This window comes from Schistocerca americana, chromosome 3 (assembly GCF_021461395.2).
Source record: "Schistocerca americana isolate TAMUIC-IGC-003095 chromosome 3, iqSchAmer2.1, whole genome shotgun sequence".
Classification (NCBI taxonomy): Eukaryota; Metazoa; Arthropoda; class Insecta; order Orthoptera; family Acrididae; genus Schistocerca; species Schistocerca americana.
In genome coordinates this window covers 383,676,460-383,693,726 of record NC_060121.1, presented here as the reverse complement: position 1 = coordinate 383,693,726, position 17,267 = coordinate 383,676,460, and the positions used below count along the sequence as shown (strand labels likewise).

Genomic DNA, 17,267 nt, shown 5'->3' with positions numbered 1-17,267 from the left:
GACTTTGTGAGGAAGCAGCGACAGTGCTTACCTGTAACTGCAGAAATAATTCAAGTAAAAGCACATCAGAAAATGTAGGATTTTAAAGGGAGCTGCAATTGGGCCTGAAAAATATGTGGAAAAACTCGTTGCATTTCAGTGCTACATCATCAAACTGCGCACCGGAAATTCATGCTGGTTTGTACAGCTGACGGCCATAAACTGCCTTCATTCATTTCACACGGAAGACTTTACTGAAGTCCGAAGTGTTTCCTAAAGATGTTATTATACTTGCTAATGAAATTGGCTGGTTCATGGAGGACATGGTTTGAGTGAGTGGATCAGACATGTCTGGCAACGTCGTCCTGGTACCTTGCTAGGTTTGCCACGTATGCTTGTGTTAGATTCGTACGCAGGTCACTATACACCTGCTGTGGAAAATGATTGTTTAAACAAACCTTTTATGGACAAGCAGAAAAATATGTATGCACAGTGCCTAATGAAAGAAGATAGGCAATTAACACCTACAGGACATGTTAACTGTGTAAGCTTGTCTCAAGTGTGTATGTGCATTACTCAATCTTGGAAATGTCTCCCAAGTGAAACTGTTTGTCACGCATTTAAAAAATATTGTATTTCTAATGCACTTGATGGCACAGAGGATGATGCTTTGTACGAAAGTAGTGACAAGGAGTTGCTAGCATTGATAATAAAACATAAAAAAATCACGACTGTGTTCTGGTATGCAGTGCAGCGAGCTCACCTGCAACGTCACTGCTCACAGCTCACGTGTGTGTAGATCTGGAACACTGTATTTTGATAGATATTGTGAATTTTCACTGTTGTCAGTGTTTTGTGATGTAATTGTAATTTTAAGTGTCCCAAATCCCTGAGAAGTAGGGCCACTTAATACTCTATCCATCATATTGTCACATAGAAGAAGGTGTAATAGCTGAATGACGAACACTAACTTCACTTAACGCAGGTTTATTCAGCTCTTGCACATACAAGAGTGCAGAGTGAACTGCCTCTGGCCAGAACACATACAGTATATATACAGCTACAGAACATTCCAGTACAATGATTCTTGACATTTGTGGATACTTCTAGAATGTACTCGAACTGAATATAGAAATTAAAATTGTACAGTTCAGGTGAGTTTTGAACTCACAACCCTCCATTTAACAGTTTAGAATCATAACCACTACACCACGGTGCTACTCAGCTTCTTCTGCGACATTTCTCCCTCCTTAAGAGAACAGCGTCTCGGTGTTAAGCCTCCTAGTCTGGGAACAAGTCGTCGGTCCTGCATACTTCGACTCCCAATGACTGATGTTCGCCCTGTCAGAGATCTTCATAGAACTTCTTTTGCCACTACACTCTTTGTCACCTTTGCTGCCTGTCGCTGCAGCTTCGAGTTTACCCTGGGTTGCAGGATCCTTGTAGGGCTTCATTGGAAGGACATTTACCGTATCTCTGATCTTTCATCGTCTTGTGTCGGGGTTGAAATCTTCAACTTCATAAGTAACATCAGACAACTGTTACAACCTTATAAGGTCCAAACTAGTGCCTGAGGAGCTTCTCAGAGAGACCAACCTTCCAAACAGGAGTGAAGATCCAGACGAGGTCACCAGGCTGGTAGACAACAGGGCATACCTTCGGTGACCGCTTTCTTGAGCCTGCAGCATGCGGAGTTGAGCTAACTGTCGAGGTTCCTCAGCTCTGCTTAACACCTGGCCAATGTAGTCATCGTCCACGTCATCAGGATGTAACGGAAACACAGTGTCCATTGTCGTAGTCTCCTCACGCCCATGCACCAGGAGAAATGGCATAAATCATGTGGTGTCTTGTTTGGCGGTGTTGTAGGCAAACGTCACGAAAGGTAGCACCTCATCCCAGTTGCTCTGCTCAACCTTGACGAACATTGATTGCATCTTGGCCAAGGTCTTCTTAAGGCATTCAGTAAGCCCGTTAGTTTGGCGGTGGTAGGCACTCGTCATGTGATGAGTAATGTTGCACTGATGGTTTATCTCTATCACAAGATTCGATTGAAAAACTTTCCCTCAGTCTGTAATTATTGACCCTGAGGCATTGTGTTTTAATAAAATGTCTTCCATGATGAATTTGGCTACCTCGGATGCTTCAACTATTTTCACGGCTTTTGTAATGGCATAGAGTGTCAGATAATCAGTACAAACAATAATCCATCTAATGCCACTAGCAGATGTGGAGGTCAATCCCAACACTCTGGAAAGGCGTTTCAGTTGGTGAAATTGGTATGTCGGCCAGGTGGTTTCTGAGGAACTGCTTTTCTCCTCTGGCACTCACGACAGTGCGACACATAGTGACGGAGACTCCTAAATAAACCTGGCCAGAAAAATCTCTTGCGGATTCTATTGTATGTCTTAATAAATCCTAAATGTCCGGCGTCAGGTGTGTCATGGAATTTCTGTAGAACATCTAAGCGCATGTGTTTAGGAATCACTGGTAGCCACCTCTTTCCAAATGGATCAAAGTTTTTCTTGCAAAGCAATCCATTAACTGAAACTTCCTGGCAGATTAAAACTGTGTGCCTGACCGAGACTCGAACTCGGGAGCACTTGCCCGCGAAAGGCACAGGTCCCGAGTTCGAGTCTCGGTCGGGCACACAGTTTTAATCTGCCAGGAAGTTTCATATCTGCGCACACTCCACTGCAGAGTGAAAATCTCATTCTGGAAACATCCCCCAGGCTGTGGCTAAGCCATGTCTCTGCAATATCCTTTCTTTCAGGAGTGCTAGTTCTGCAAGGTTCGCAGGAGAGCTTCTGTAAAGTTTGGAAGGTAGGAGACGAGATACTGGCAGAAGTAAAGCTGTGGGTACCGGGCGTGAGTCGTGCTTCGGTAGCTCAGTTGGTAGAGCACTTGCCCGCGAAAGGCAAAGGTCCCGAGTTCGAGTCTCGGTCGGGCACACAGTTTTAATCTGCCAGGAAGTTTCATATCACCGTACACTCCACTGCAGAGTGAAAATCTCATTCTGGAAAAATCCATTAACTACCTGAAATTGTCCTTTCACATCCTCTGACCGATTTAAGGCAATCACAATTTGAGATATCTTGGCGTCCTTCTGCTCAGCAGAGAGATCCTGGAGTGCAGCGAGACAGTCACTGTCTTCATGAAAGTCTTGATGGCCTTGTACAGGGTTTCTTGAGAGACAGTCGGCATCTTGATGTTTTCTCCCACATTGGTACACTATGGTAATGTCATACTCTTGAAGACGTAGTGCCCACCTGGCGAGTCGTCCTGTTGGATCCTTAAGACCTGTCAACCAACAAAGTGAGCGATAGTCCGTAATAACTGTGAATGGCCTTCCATAGAGTTACTGTCGAAATTTGCACATGACCGAGATCACAGCAAGACAGTCTCTGTCTGTAGTTGAGTAGTTTCTCTCGGCTTTTGTAAGTGTCGTAGAAACATAGGCCATGATCTTCTCTTTTCCATCCGAAATTTGTACCAGAACAGCACTGATTCCATACCCACAAGCATCTGTGTGTAGTTCTGTAGGTGCTCTCTTATCATACAGACTGAGTACAGGGTCAGTCATCAGAGTTTTTTGCAGCGCATTGAAAGAATGTTGTTGACCGCCACCCCAGATAAATTTAGCATCAGCTTTTAACAACTCTTGGAGTGGCCTGCCTTTGATAAGAAAGTCTTTGATAAAACGACGGTAATAAGAACTTAATCCGAGGAAGCTTCTCACATCTCTAATACTTTTAGGAATAGGAAATTCCGTTATAGATCTCACCTTTTCTGGGTCTGGCTGCACACCTTCATTTGACACAAGTTGTCCAAGTATTTTGATTTCTTTTGCGCCAAAGAGATACTTTGTTGGATTGAGTTTCAGTCCGCCTTGTTGGAAACACTTAAGAGCGGCGCTCAGTCTTTTTATATGTTCATCAAATGTCTCTGAGAACACTATAATGTCATTTAAATAACAGACACATCATCCACTTCAGGTGACGTAGAAGATCATCCATCATCCCTTCAAAAGTTGCTGGTACATTACACAAACCAAACGGCATTACCTTAAACTCGTACAGGCCCGCAGGGGTGATGAATGCAGTTTTCTCACGATCAGCCTCATCTACTTCGATTTGCCAGTATCTCAAGTACATGTCCATGGTTGAGAAAAACTTAGCCCCGTTCAGACAATCTAGTGTATCCTCAATTCGTAGAAGAGGGTAAACATCCTTTTTAGTTGTCTTATTAAGCTCCCTGTAATCAACACAAAAGTGCCAACTGCCATCCTTCTTCCTGGCGAGGACCACTGGTTATGACCATGGGCTCTGCGAATGCTGACTGATGTCATTCTTAATCATTTTCTCTACCTTGTCGTGGCACACGATATGCTCTCTGGCTTATTGGTTGATGGGTCTCCACTGCAAATCCAGTGCTTCAGTATCGATTTGTCTGATTTGCTCTTCACCTGTGGACTGAAGATTTCAGAGAACTCTTGAAGAATGGCAAGTAGCTTCTTCTGTTGTTTCTTAGTGAGATTTGGTGATAGTCGAGCTAGAAGATCTTGTCTCGTAGTGTTAGCGCTAATTTTGCTCACAGACTCTGCATGGGAGATTTCTGTGATGCACAGCTGTTTTGCAATTAACGGCTCAGGGTTTGCTAGGCACATGCATCTTGGAAGGATCTGCGGTTCTTGGTGACAGTTAAGTATCCACAATTCACCGAACCCGTTCTTAAATGAGACGTCAGAGGCTCGGATGACCAAGTTATTCTCCAGTGGTACTCTTCTCTTACATTCAGCTACAACATCCTGGTTTGATGCATGACATACACATGACAGTTACCTTTCTAGCACTGACCACAGGAATGATCACTTCATCCAGCAGTCGTAGTCTCCACACACTCGGGTGTGAATCCTCCTGTCCACAGTATCTCATCTCGTCTAGCATAATCTTCGAGGGACCACAATCTATAATTGCCTGAGAAGCTTTCAAAGAGTCCCATCCGAGAATGAAGTCATGACTACACTCTTGTAAGACAGTGAATTCTAAGGGCTGTGAATGGCCACATGTGGGTACATGAATGGTACATCTTCCAGTAGGTTTTACATATTTCCCATTAGCCACCTTCAACAGAGATGTTTTGTTGTCGATGAATACAGTTTTCTGCAACTAGCGACGGTACTTCTCCGAAATGACTGAGTATGATGCTCCTGAGTCCACAATAGCTTGGGCTGGTTGGCCATCCATGAGGATATCGATGTAAGTTTCCTATCGTTTTGGTAGTGCTTAATGGCGGAGGATCATCAATAACTCCTTCTAAAACTCAAACTATCTTACACCATACATTAAGTCTTTCATTTGCATTAATCTTCCTCCTGTTCTTGGTATATAAGGAGAATGGTTTGTCTGTCGTTACAATACATGCACAATAACTCTTATTAGGCTGTACACTTAGAGAAAATGTACGAAACTCTATAATATCTCTCTCATTATAGCTCTCAAGTCCTCCTAATGGTGTGTCTCCTCCTCGTACTATGGCAAGAGTCAACCATGAATTACCACCAACTACCTCTGTAGTAGTGCAGGAAAAATTAATCTTACACCCTACAAAAGTAATAGGTCCTCCTAATAGTTGCTGTTATCCTGTAGGCTTTGGTGTAACATCAAAAGTGTCTACATTCTTGTAAACTGGTAGTCGACTCCTCCTTGAATATCTTCTGCGACGGTAAGGCATGGCTGTGTGTACGCTGCGGCTGCCTCGAGTCGAATGAACATGCTGTTGCCTCACGAGCGAGACTGGGCCCCCTCAAGTGGATGTGGCTACTGATAAGAACGCTCCAGCCAATCACCGCGCAGCAGAAGGGTGTCGCCGCAACCGGAAGCGAGCAATAATGGCGGATCGCGCTCTGTTAAAACTAGAGCGCGATCCTCCCAGCTCTGGTGGCAGCGAGTGGAACTCGTTTCAAGGTCACCCGACTTCCAAGCCGTTGCGTCACTACAGCACACAGCCATGCAAAAGTAATAGGTCCTCCTAATAGTTGCTGTTGTCCTGTAGGCTTTGGTGTAACATCAAAAGTGTCTACATTCTTGTAAACTGGTAGTCGACTCCTCCTTGAAAATCCTCTGCGATGGTAAGGCATGGCTGTGTGTACGCTGCGGCTGCCTCGAGTCGAATGAACATGCTGTTGCCTCACGAGCGAGACTGGGCCCCCTCGAGCGGATGTGGCTACTGATAAGAACGTTCCAGCCAATCAGCGCGCAGCAGAAGGCCGTAGCCACAACCGGAAGCAAGCAATAACTGCGGATCGCGCTCTGTTAAAACTAGAGCGCAATCCTCCCAGCTCTGGTGGCAGCGAGTGGAACTCGTTTCAAGGCCACCCGCCTTCCAAGGTGTTGCGTCACTACAGCACACAACCATGCTGTTGCTGTAGTGACGCAATGCCTTGGATGGCGGGTGACCTTGAAACGAGTTCCACTTGCTGCCACCAGAGCTGGTAGGATCGCGCTCTAGTTTTAACAGAGCGCGATCCGCAGTGTGGTGTAGTGACGCAACGCCTTGCATGGTGGGTAACCTTGAAACGAGTTCCACTCGCTGCCACCAGAGCTGGGAGGATCGCGCTCTAGTTTTAACAGAGCGCGATCCGCAGTTATTGCTCGCTACCGGTTGCGGCGACGCCCTTCTGCTGTGCGCTGATTGGCTGGAGCGTTCTTATCAGTAGCCACATCTGCTCGAGGGGGCCCAGTCTCGCTCGTGAGGCAACAGCATGTTCATTCGACTCGAGGCAGCCGCAGCGTACACACAGCCATGCCTTACCGTCGCAGAAGATATTCAAGGAGGAGTCGACTACCAGTTTACAAGAATGTAGACACTTTTGATGTTAAACCAAAGCCTACAGGTCAACAGCAACTATTAGTTTTCCAGGTTGTGGCAGCTAGGTGATCGGCTGGAGCTTCTAAACAGCAGTGAGACCTTGATCGGCATGTTGGGGTGCATCCTCTCCAGCGGCTAGCTTGTGGCGATGGTATCTACGTCATCCTGCACCCACATCTTCTCGTTCATCTTTGTCATCCCAGAGTTGGCGTCAGCTAAGATCGGTTGCTGTCTTCTGGCGCAGGTGTCATCAAATATCCGCCACCTTTCTCGACAATAGCGCACCACATGTCCCGGTCGTCCGTAGTGGAAACATACTGGTTGGTTATCCTGGGTCCTCCAGACATCAATCTTCCTTGGTGCCCAAACAGGTTCCTCATGCAGCATTGTAGGGACATAACTGTGTATGGGTCTCGACGTTTTTGCCATTTTAAATGGAAATGAAGGACAAGAGGTTGGGTTCAATGTCTGTTCGACTTCCTCCCTTATGACCTCTTGAAGCGTCTCGGCTTTTTTCTCACCGTGCAATCCAAGTGCCTTCTGAACTTCCTCTCTCACTATCCGAGGAAGAACATTTGTGAAATCAGTTGCTTCCTCCATCACAGACATCGATACGATGTTTGGAATCTGTTCAAACTTCTTGCCTAAAATTCTTTTTTGATGCAATGTTTTGATATACTGGCACCATTTTATGAAGTTGTCTACTGTCAAAACCTCCTGCAGGAGTAGGGCTTGCTACGTGTCCTCAGCAACACCCTTCATGAGATGTGCAACCTTATCTTCCTCCTTCATTCTAGGATCCACTATTTTGCACAGCTCCAAGACGTCTTGAATGTAGGAAGCTGTAGTTTGTCCTGGACGCTGTGCCCTGCACTTTAATTTATCTTCAGCCTTGCACTTCTGTCATTGTGTCGCCAAAATACTTGCACAGTTCCGCCTGGAATACTTCCCAGCTTGTGAACTTCTCCTCGTTCTCATACCATTACTTGGCAGTGCCCTCCAAATAGAAAAATAAGTTAGCCAAACACACGGTGTCATTCCATTTGTTACATTTGGCTATACGCTCATATACCCTCAGCTACTTGTTTGGATCTTGGCCATCGTCATCAGAGAACCTGGAAGGATGTCTCATGTAGTGGCACACAGTTGCTGTCATCATAACGTCGTCTTCTTCTGTCTCCAGTAGATTGTGATCTGTTGAATATGGCTTGAACTCGGGTTTCTCACAACATAAACGGCGGCTCTGTCGTGGCCTGATTGGAGCCACTGTGTCATCAATAATGTGCGCTATCACAAGTTCCAATATTCAGGTCGTCACTTAACGAAGGTTTATTCAGCACTTGCACATACAAGAGCACGGAACGAACTGCCTCCGGCCAGAACACATACAGTATATATACAGCTACAGAACATTCCAGTACAATGATTCTTGACATTTGTGGATACTTCTAGAATGTACTCGAACCAAATGTAGAAATTACAATTATACAGTCCAGGTGAGTTTTGAACTCGTGTCCCTCCATTTAACAGTTTTGTATCATAACCACCACACCATGGTGCTACTCAGCTTCTTCTGCGAGAATATGATGAGCCATATCTTTCACTTTTTAGTGCGGCTTGAAATCGGGGTAAAATTTATTTATTTATTTACTTTTTTTACTCCGAGTCTCACTTCTGGGGCGCGGCTTGCATCCGAGGTCGGCTTACAATCAGGTAAATATAGTAACTACAGTATTTGCAGCAGTTTCTAGTGGGATTTTTCGGAACTTCCGTAGGCTTTGCCTCCAAATGCAAGCATCATGTAATATGGGCTTTAAGAACCTATGAACCCCATCATTTATATTGGATATGATCTATCATCTTCCATATTGATTCCTCGGTACATGCACAAGCAAGCTCGAACTTAGCCAACCGTGGCTGAAGACTAACAGTGTACAGCGTGCTAACACTCACGCCGCTTTGCATGCTTGTATGCGGCCGAGCTCTGTCCGAGTCTGAACGTTCGTTGCAGCATTACTGTGTAGCGTCAGTTTACGCAAGTTTGCATCAGTTCATGTATTATTGTGTATTGCATAGAGAATCCAGCTGTATATCAGTTTGTTCACTCACATTTGTTGTTGTAGTGAAGTTGACTACGGTAGCAAAAAGAAAAACTCTATCTGACGCGGAGAAAATGAACTTGATTCGGGAAGTGGAGGGAGTTGCAAATGTGCCTGTAAGTGAAATGGCTCGACGCCTGGGACTTGCACAGTCCTCATTGTCAGGAATATTGGAGAATAAGGAGAAGATTCTGGATCAAGAAACGCAGTGCAGTTCAAAAGCAAAGCAGAGAAAATTTTTTAAAAAGTCGCGGTGTGAAGAAATGGAATCGAAGCTAATGGAGTGGTTCAGTGGAGCACTTGCTCCGTATACGATATCAGGGAAACTTGGGCTAACAGAATTCAAAGCTTCGAATGGTTGGCTGGATAGGTTCATAAAACGCTATGGGATAACTTGCAGGGCAGTATGTGGAGAGAGTGCTGCAGTTAGTGATGAAAGTGTTGAACACTGGAAAGAAGAGGTACTGCCACCCCCCATGGAAGGTTTCGAATCTTGGGATGTGTACAGTGTGGATGAAACAGGCCTGTGTTACCAACTCGTGCCCTCTGAAACCTTAAGTGTTAAAGAAAAAGCATGCCATGGAGGAAGAATAAGCCAGCAGAGAATTACTACTGTTCTCTTATGCAGCAATGAAGATAGCAGTGACTAGCTGGATCCCATAGTAACTAGAAAGTTCCACAAACCACGTTGCTTTAAGAGCAGTGCTATGCTGCTATGTAAGTATTATAGCAACAAAAGTGCTTGGATGAGTGCAGACTTGTTCAAAAAGTTCTTGCAAGCTTTTAATACACGAATGGGTGCTAGAAACAGGAGGGTCGTTCTCTTTATGGACAAGTGTCTTGCTCATCCAACAGACTTAGGATTTCTGCAGAATGTGAAAGTGCATTTCTTTCCTGCAAATTGCACTATCGGACTCCAGCCCAGGATCTATGGATTATTCATAGCCTGAAAAGCAAGTATTGGAAAGCTCTTGTTCTTAAGGCACTTGCCTTTATTGATAGGAATGAAGTGCTTAAATTGAACATCCTGCAAGCAATGTATGTGCTCACAGGAGCTTGGAAAATGGTAACTAAGGAAACCATCTCAAATTGCTTTCATAAGGCTGTATTTAATGAAATGAGCACTCGTGACAAAGATGGTGGCGAAGCAGTAGTGGACATACATGATTGCGTGCAGGTATCCAACAATTTACCCCTCATTTATGATGAATTTGTGGCTTGTGATGATGATGGCATCACTACATGCATCCGAGATGTTGAGGAAATCTGCAAAGATGAAGTAAAGCAGAATGATGAAGATATCGAAGAAGACAATGATGTTAGGCATGAAAAAATGCAAACACTGTCCTTCAGTGAAGCTACTGCCAGCGTAGACATTGTTCGGATTTGTCACAGCATTTAAAGTGGAAAACCCTGTAATAGACAGAGTAAATCAATTGGAGATGGTCATTTAGAACCTAAAATCCAACAGTGTTAAAAAGCAGACACAACCATTTTTGATTACAGGTATTTCAAAAAATTAAGCACTGTGGAAGTTGTGTAAATATGTGTTGTATATAGGAAAAGTAACTCGATTTATTATATTATTGTAATTGTGTAAGTATTTTGTGGATGTTTTAATTCTGTAGTGTGCTGGGAAACTACAATCTTTGACTACTGTATTAGTGCTACAGAAAAAGTTGTAATTGCAGTATAGTGTGTAGGGTAGGTATATCGTTGTTTTATTGCTGTTTTTTTGTGAATTATGTGTGTTGGTGCAATTCATGTCAATACAGGCAAAGAGTTCCGGAAAAGGTTTGCTTTCTATCGAAACCTCGATTTAAAGTAAACCCCCATTTAACGTTAAAAAATTGTGGCCCCTAGAAAGATGTTAAATAGGGTTTCTACTGTATTTAAAAAATGGACTGAGTTAAGATAACCATACACCATTTAGTGAGGAATTGGGCAGGAGACAGGTGCCCAAACAAGAATTGAAATAGTTCATCTTATGATTTTGTATTATTCTTTAGAAAACACACACACACACACACACACACACACACACACACACACACACACACACCACTGAGAGAGAGAGAGAGAGAGAGAGAGAGAGAGAGAGAGAGAGAGAGAGAGAGAGAGAGAGAGAGAGAGCACTGACTGACTGACTGACTGACCGACCGACTGACTATGTTGCATAAGGTAAGATGGAGTAGGATAGGCATTAAAAAAAAGAAAAAAAGGAATTGAAGATTTATAGACATGTAGAAACATAAATCAAACTAAATTCAAGTAATGTGAGAAATAAGAAACTGTTTGGAGGAGGAATAGTGGTGGGTGAGGGATGGAGCTGTGGGAACAGGGGTGCAAGTGGACTGATGTTAGGAACTAACTGAGATTGATAAGAGAGCTAAGAAGTTGAAGGGGGCAGTTCCCACATACACAATTCATAGAAGCTGATGGGGGAGAAAAAGCAAAGGATCTAAAAGAGACAGCTGGTGAAGAGAGACATGTCATTTCAACAATGTGTCCTGCTAGTGTGTGGTCAACATTGCTCATGGTTACAATTTGGCAGCAGCTAGCAGCTGTTCATATGAGTGTTCAGCTGGTTTGTGGTCTGCTCACATAGAAGGCTGTGCATTAGAGTCAGTATATAATGTAGCTGCTTTTATGTGTGACTTTACCCCGAAGGGGTAGGATGTAGGTACCAGTGACAGATCTGGCAACTGGACCTTTCACATGGATAACAATGACTTGTGACAAGTGGTGGAAGCATGAGTGGCATAAGGTTGCACCAGGATATTTCATAAATTTGATGGGCAACGGAATACTACTTTGAGAGAGTTGGGAAGGTTTTTCAGAGCACTGTAAAAGTTAGTCAGAACCCTCATCAAAGGTGCAATTCGATTCTTTAGTCTGAAGGTGATACTGACTAATGTTTGTGCCCTTTTTGTATTCTGTTAGTGAGTTATGTTAGGAGTATGAAAGGATTTGTTGTGAAAATGATTTGTACTGAAGTTTGAAGTTTGAGAGGGGGGGGGGGGGGGGAGGGGAGGTAATGTCAGGGGTGGAGTAAGGGTGGGTAGTGCCTGCTGTGAAGGCCTTGGTATGGCCTTCAGCCCTCCCTCCCTCCAGCCTTGCATCCATTTCACTTTGTCTCTATTAGCTCACCAAGTTACGCTTTGGATGTCAACTTCCACACACCTGATAGCCAAATAAAATCTCTGTCCACATCAAATGCCACGTGTAAGTATATTACTATTGTCACAAATGAACTAAAATTGGCTTTAAAAGCAAAAATTATTCAACTGTACCTTCTATCGTATGAAACTGATTGTAACAGAAAACTCAAGTCTATGTTGCTTCGATGTTTACAAGGATTATACATTTCATTGATCAATATTTTTTGACAGATTAATTGAGCTGCTAATAGTGAGCTTCCGGATGTTCGGCCGAGTTGTTTCCATTTTCTGCACAGTATTTTGACGACCGATCCAGCCACCTTCTTTAGGTGCTGCGAGTTTTGCTATTTTGTGTACTCGCTATCTGGACCTCAACCAGTCCAGGCAGCAAATACACCTAATAGAAAATCTCACAGCATCAGAAGAGGACAGCTAGGTTGGTCATCAAAATATTGTGCAGAAAGTGGAAACAACAGTTTGACTGAACACCTGGAAGCTTACTATTCATCAGTCGTGGTGAGTAAACCTGAGAGGTGAAATTGAGCTGCTCCTTTTAACTCTTTTATTTCTTTATTCTACTGTTTCATTGTTACCGATTCCTTGTAGGATGTTGGTGGAAAAATTCTAGGCCAGTCTTCAAATGTAAAGGTGTCCTCATTTGAAGATGGTACACGTTTGCTTCTTGGTGGAAAAGAGGCTGAGGTAAGGGGCTTTTGAACATTTTTTGTTGAATTTTCTCCTCTTTTTGTATGCTGATATTTTATCATTTGCCATGAATATTAAGTCTCAATAAAGTAATATTCTTTTTACTGTGTGCAGATTGTGGATGAAGTGAAAATAACTGACTCTATCAGTGTGTCCAGTAAAAGAACGCCAGACAGGCAGAGTGATCAAAAGCCTACAAAAAAAGCAAGAAAAGACATACCTATTCTGCATAAAAAACCCTCAAATTTTTGTGGTCAAAATTATAGGCCCTTGGTTATGCCAAGTCCCCCAGATGAGCATCGGGTTAGTACAGAATTCTTAAATTTGTAAGCAGTTCACGTGATTAAAGTTCCAAATTCTTAATCATAACATTGTCTAGTAAGAGTTCATCTCACATTTAATTATTAATAACTGTTTTAAACATTTGTAATCTTCTTAACTGAACAATTATATTGTTTAAGTGATGTAATTATAAATAATGTGTTGATGAAAATGAAACAGTAGTTATTTTTTCATAAAATAATTTCAAAAAATATTATCCGTAGTAAATCACGAATCTCTGTAATTATACCTATAGAGTCTAGACAGAAACACTTCAGCATAACAAATCATAAAATAAAGTTCATGAAACAGCATTTGTCATTGTAGATAAAGTTGCATGAAATTGGCACCAAAAACTGCAAACAAAATAGTTTTATGGACCTTCAGTAGACACAATTCGACCTTTACAAAGCTATACTAAACTACCTAAGAAGTTTTATTTTTGGTTCTTCATGGCAGCTGCATTCTGGTCTGAGCTGCCAGACATGGCAGTTATGTGTACGTGATGTGTGCTTGCTTGTGTGAATGAATGTGTGTGTTTTTCCTATTTTGACTAAGGCTTTGGCCAATAGTTAATGTGTAAGTGTCTTTTCATTGTGCCTGTCTGCAGCTCCGTGTGTCATTTTTACGCTTAGTATCAATCTGTCTTTTCCTTATATTGTTGATTTTCCGATCTGGAGTTCCTATGTTTTGTATAATGATTGATTTGAAGCATTGGTGTTTGTGCATTTACATATTGCAATTCTGTTATAGCATTGTTTATGGTAGGCATTAAGGGAACAGATAAAATTGTAACTACCCTCCATACTCAATAACAAAGCTGACTGAAAACTTTATGTAACTGTCTCTTCAAACTTGGACATTAAGCAAATCAGTATGCTAATGAGCAGTTTAGTTTCTGGAATTTAAGTTAACAATTTTTCCAGTAATAGTTATCGTTTGTTCAGTGCAACAGTGTATAATTCCTAACACTTGTGTAGCTTTTGATTCACAAAGGCGTGAGCTGTGTTAGGAGATCCACCAGAATTGAATTGTATATGTTCTTGTTCTTAAGTTTCCTGTAATCACTTCTATATTACTCACTTAGACAAAGTACGTAAATTCTTCATGATGTTCCATTTGTTCATCATGTCTGCACTATCAACTTCTGGTTCTTAATATTTTCTCACAACATAGCTGTATGAATCCTTCACTGTTGTGGTCATTTCATATCAACACCTTGGATACTGTAGTTCTTTTTAGTTTACATGCGTGCTGTGAAAAATTCTTACTACAGACTGCTTACTAACCCATTACTGACAGTCTCTTGACAATGTTTACTTTAAATGTCACGCACTCATGTCCATGGATGCCACAGTATGCATGCAGCAGCTAGGATACAGTTACTTACAACATACAAGAAAATGTTATTCAAGACACCTGTGCAATGTGACTGTGATATGCTAAATTAATGGAATTGGGGTCAAAATGGATGTGGCTGATGAACGATTCACAGAAAAGATGGGTGTGTGTCACATACGAAAATTTGTGCAACACAGATCAGGGACAGATCTTCTTACCCAGATTTTAGTGAACCTTGGCATTAATACTGTATTTGCTAACCTCCAGTTCATCTAATATCTATAAAACCTCTCTGTAACCAAAACCTCACTTTTGATGTTGTAAGGTTGAGGCAAAGAGTAGTAGATTGGACATAACCTCTAACAATACTGAAGTCTGGTCTTGTATCTCTCTCTCTCTCTCTCTCTCTCTCTCTCTCTGTGTGTGTGTGTGTGTGTGTGTGTGTGTGTGTGTGTGTGTGTGTGTGTGTCAGTGATGGACTCTTGTCTTTGTAGCATATAATGACACAGCATCAAAACCTGGTGATAGCTAGTATAGCAGGATGATACAACTGTGTCAACAAAAGGAAGAAAGAACCATTTTTAAACTTCGAAGAAAATCTGGAGCAGAGTCCAGTACACACATGTATGGAGGAAAGCAGTTACTGTCTCCTCCTGTTACCACAAATGGATTACATGATAACACAAGAGGCTCAAAGAGAAGCTGAGGAGAAGGAAAACGAGCTCTGTCCACAATAGCTGTTTACAGTACTAGCTGTCGATTAAAATGTTCAATGACAGCTGAGAATGTGGATTTAGACAAGACTATTGTGCATGAAATTGTTACCAAGGATTTGCAGATGTGCTGATCTGTTACGCATGATGATAACATGCACAATCCCACTTCCCTGCTAGTCTAAAAGCACCTCATGAAGACCAATGTAGAAGTGCTGATCCAACCCTTGTACAGAAACGATCTGTCTCACAACAACTTACTGTTTCTTTGTATTTAGGGAATGCTAATACTCCACTTTTCAACAGTTATTTGTCAGTTAAACATGACGAAAATGTAGGATGCTGTACCAAATGTTAAAAATACTATATTATTCCTGTGCTTTATTTTTGACAACAAACTAACTTGGCAGTCAATTACCTGATGTCAGAGATTGCTCAATGAACAGAAAAACCTAAGGGCCTCAGACGATGGGCATGATAAACTGAGAGGTCATGTCTTTCTGATGTTCTTCAAGGCAGTTGTTTGAGCATGACTTGATTATGGCTGTACAATTTTTATGTCAGCAAAGAAATTTTTTTAAAGAATTGAGTATTTTACTGTCAACTGTTTGACATCTACGAAGGCCTTCCACTCTTGAAATATTTAAAAAGTGAACACATAGTCTATGAAACATTTATTGGATAGACCACCATTGTGTCTGCGTGGAAGAGACAGTATGATTGTAGCATATACTCTGTTTGATAAATCTTATATACCTATTGATGATTTTGTGTGTATGTTGCTAATACTTTTTAAAAAGTGATTTTACTGTGATGTACACACAAGCTTCTAAAATAGTGAACAAGTTAGGGTATGTTGCAATATCCTTTTGTTGTATCCATATGATGTGTGTCTTTAATTTGTTCGTTATTCATGACACAGAACTGAAAGATTTAACGGTGATCCTACAGTACTTCAGACATCTCTGTCAAGCAAACTTCCTGCTCCAATTCTTGTAATGTTCAGCAATTTATACAACAAACATAACCAGCAGACAGAACCATCCAGAACATTCAAGACATCCTCAAATACTCCTCATTTCAAGTAAAGGTGATGTTTTTTAGTTTGATGGGCTGTATTGGGGTAGGCGGAAATGTCCCAGCATGTGTGTGATAAAATGGGGCAAAACAACTTTATACAAATATGTATGTTATTGACACACTGTCTAGGAAGTAAAAATATATTGGAAAGACAGGCTGGATACTGTTGGTAGCACATGTGCCAGAATCGGATCTCTTAAAGAGGTAAATACATATGTGGACTGAGTTAACTAAGTGAAGAGCAGAGCCCAAGGTTAGCCAAAAATAGTAATTCGTATGTTTATGCTCATATTTTACATAAGGATCACAAGGATAAAATAGGAGAAGCTGTGGAATTTACGGTCGGATATTGCCCATTTTTATTCCTGTGCACCCTCAGCAAATAGAATGAGAGGATGAAATGATGTACCCTCTGCTACACACAGTAATATTACTTGCAGAGTACATAGAAATAGAAAGCCCGTGCGTGACTAGGGGAGACCTGTGGCCGGAGTAGATAGATGATGACAATAAAATAATGTTGACCAAGCCCATGAATCTCCTTTTAGTAGTGTTGTTGGATGAAAGTCACATTACGAAGCTTTACATAAGACATTGCCAGATAACACATTGACATCTATTCATATGGGAAGACCCAGTAGAGTGTGTTAGCCATGGTGTGCCATTTTATTAGGCTGTGCCTTGATGGGAGAACAATATTAGAATTTCAGGGTTATCTGCCTCCCAGTTTAGGTGACAGTGTGATAAGTATGGTAATTATTTTGGAAAAAGTCTTTGGATATATACGAAATTAACCCAGAATATACCATAAGCCATTAATGAATGAAAATGGGACAAGCCATTCAACTTTGTGACATTTTCATTTCCAATGTGTGTGTGTGTGCGTGTGTGTGTGTGTGTGTGTGTGTGTGTGTGTGTCAAATCCCACCACAGTAGCACTGGTTTATATATGAACTAGCACCACATACAATGAAAAGGTTGAAGGAATGTATGAAGTTATT

The 17,267-nt window shown here is 41.9% G+C and overlaps 1 protein-coding gene across 5 annotated transcripts in view; it reads left to right on the top strand.

Moving 5' to 3' along the window:
* LOC124605663 (DNA repair and recombination protein RAD54B-like) overlaps nt 1-17,267 on the top strand; it is a 336,958-nt gene that overhangs the window by 32,055 nt on the left and 287,636 nt on the right. For all 5 annotated transcript variants that reach the window (XR_006978669.1, XM_047137502.1, XM_047137503.1 and 2 more), the window contains exons 4-5: nt 12,713-12,808; nt 12,926-13,114. Coding sequence is in view for 4 of the 5 variants with exons in the window: in XM_047137502.1 (XP_046993458.1) it covers nt 12,713-12,808; nt 12,926-13,114 (285 nt within the window). In the remaining variant the exon portion in view is untranslated. The remainder of the gene's footprint in view (nt 1-12,712; nt 12,809-12,925; nt 13,115-17,267) is intronic.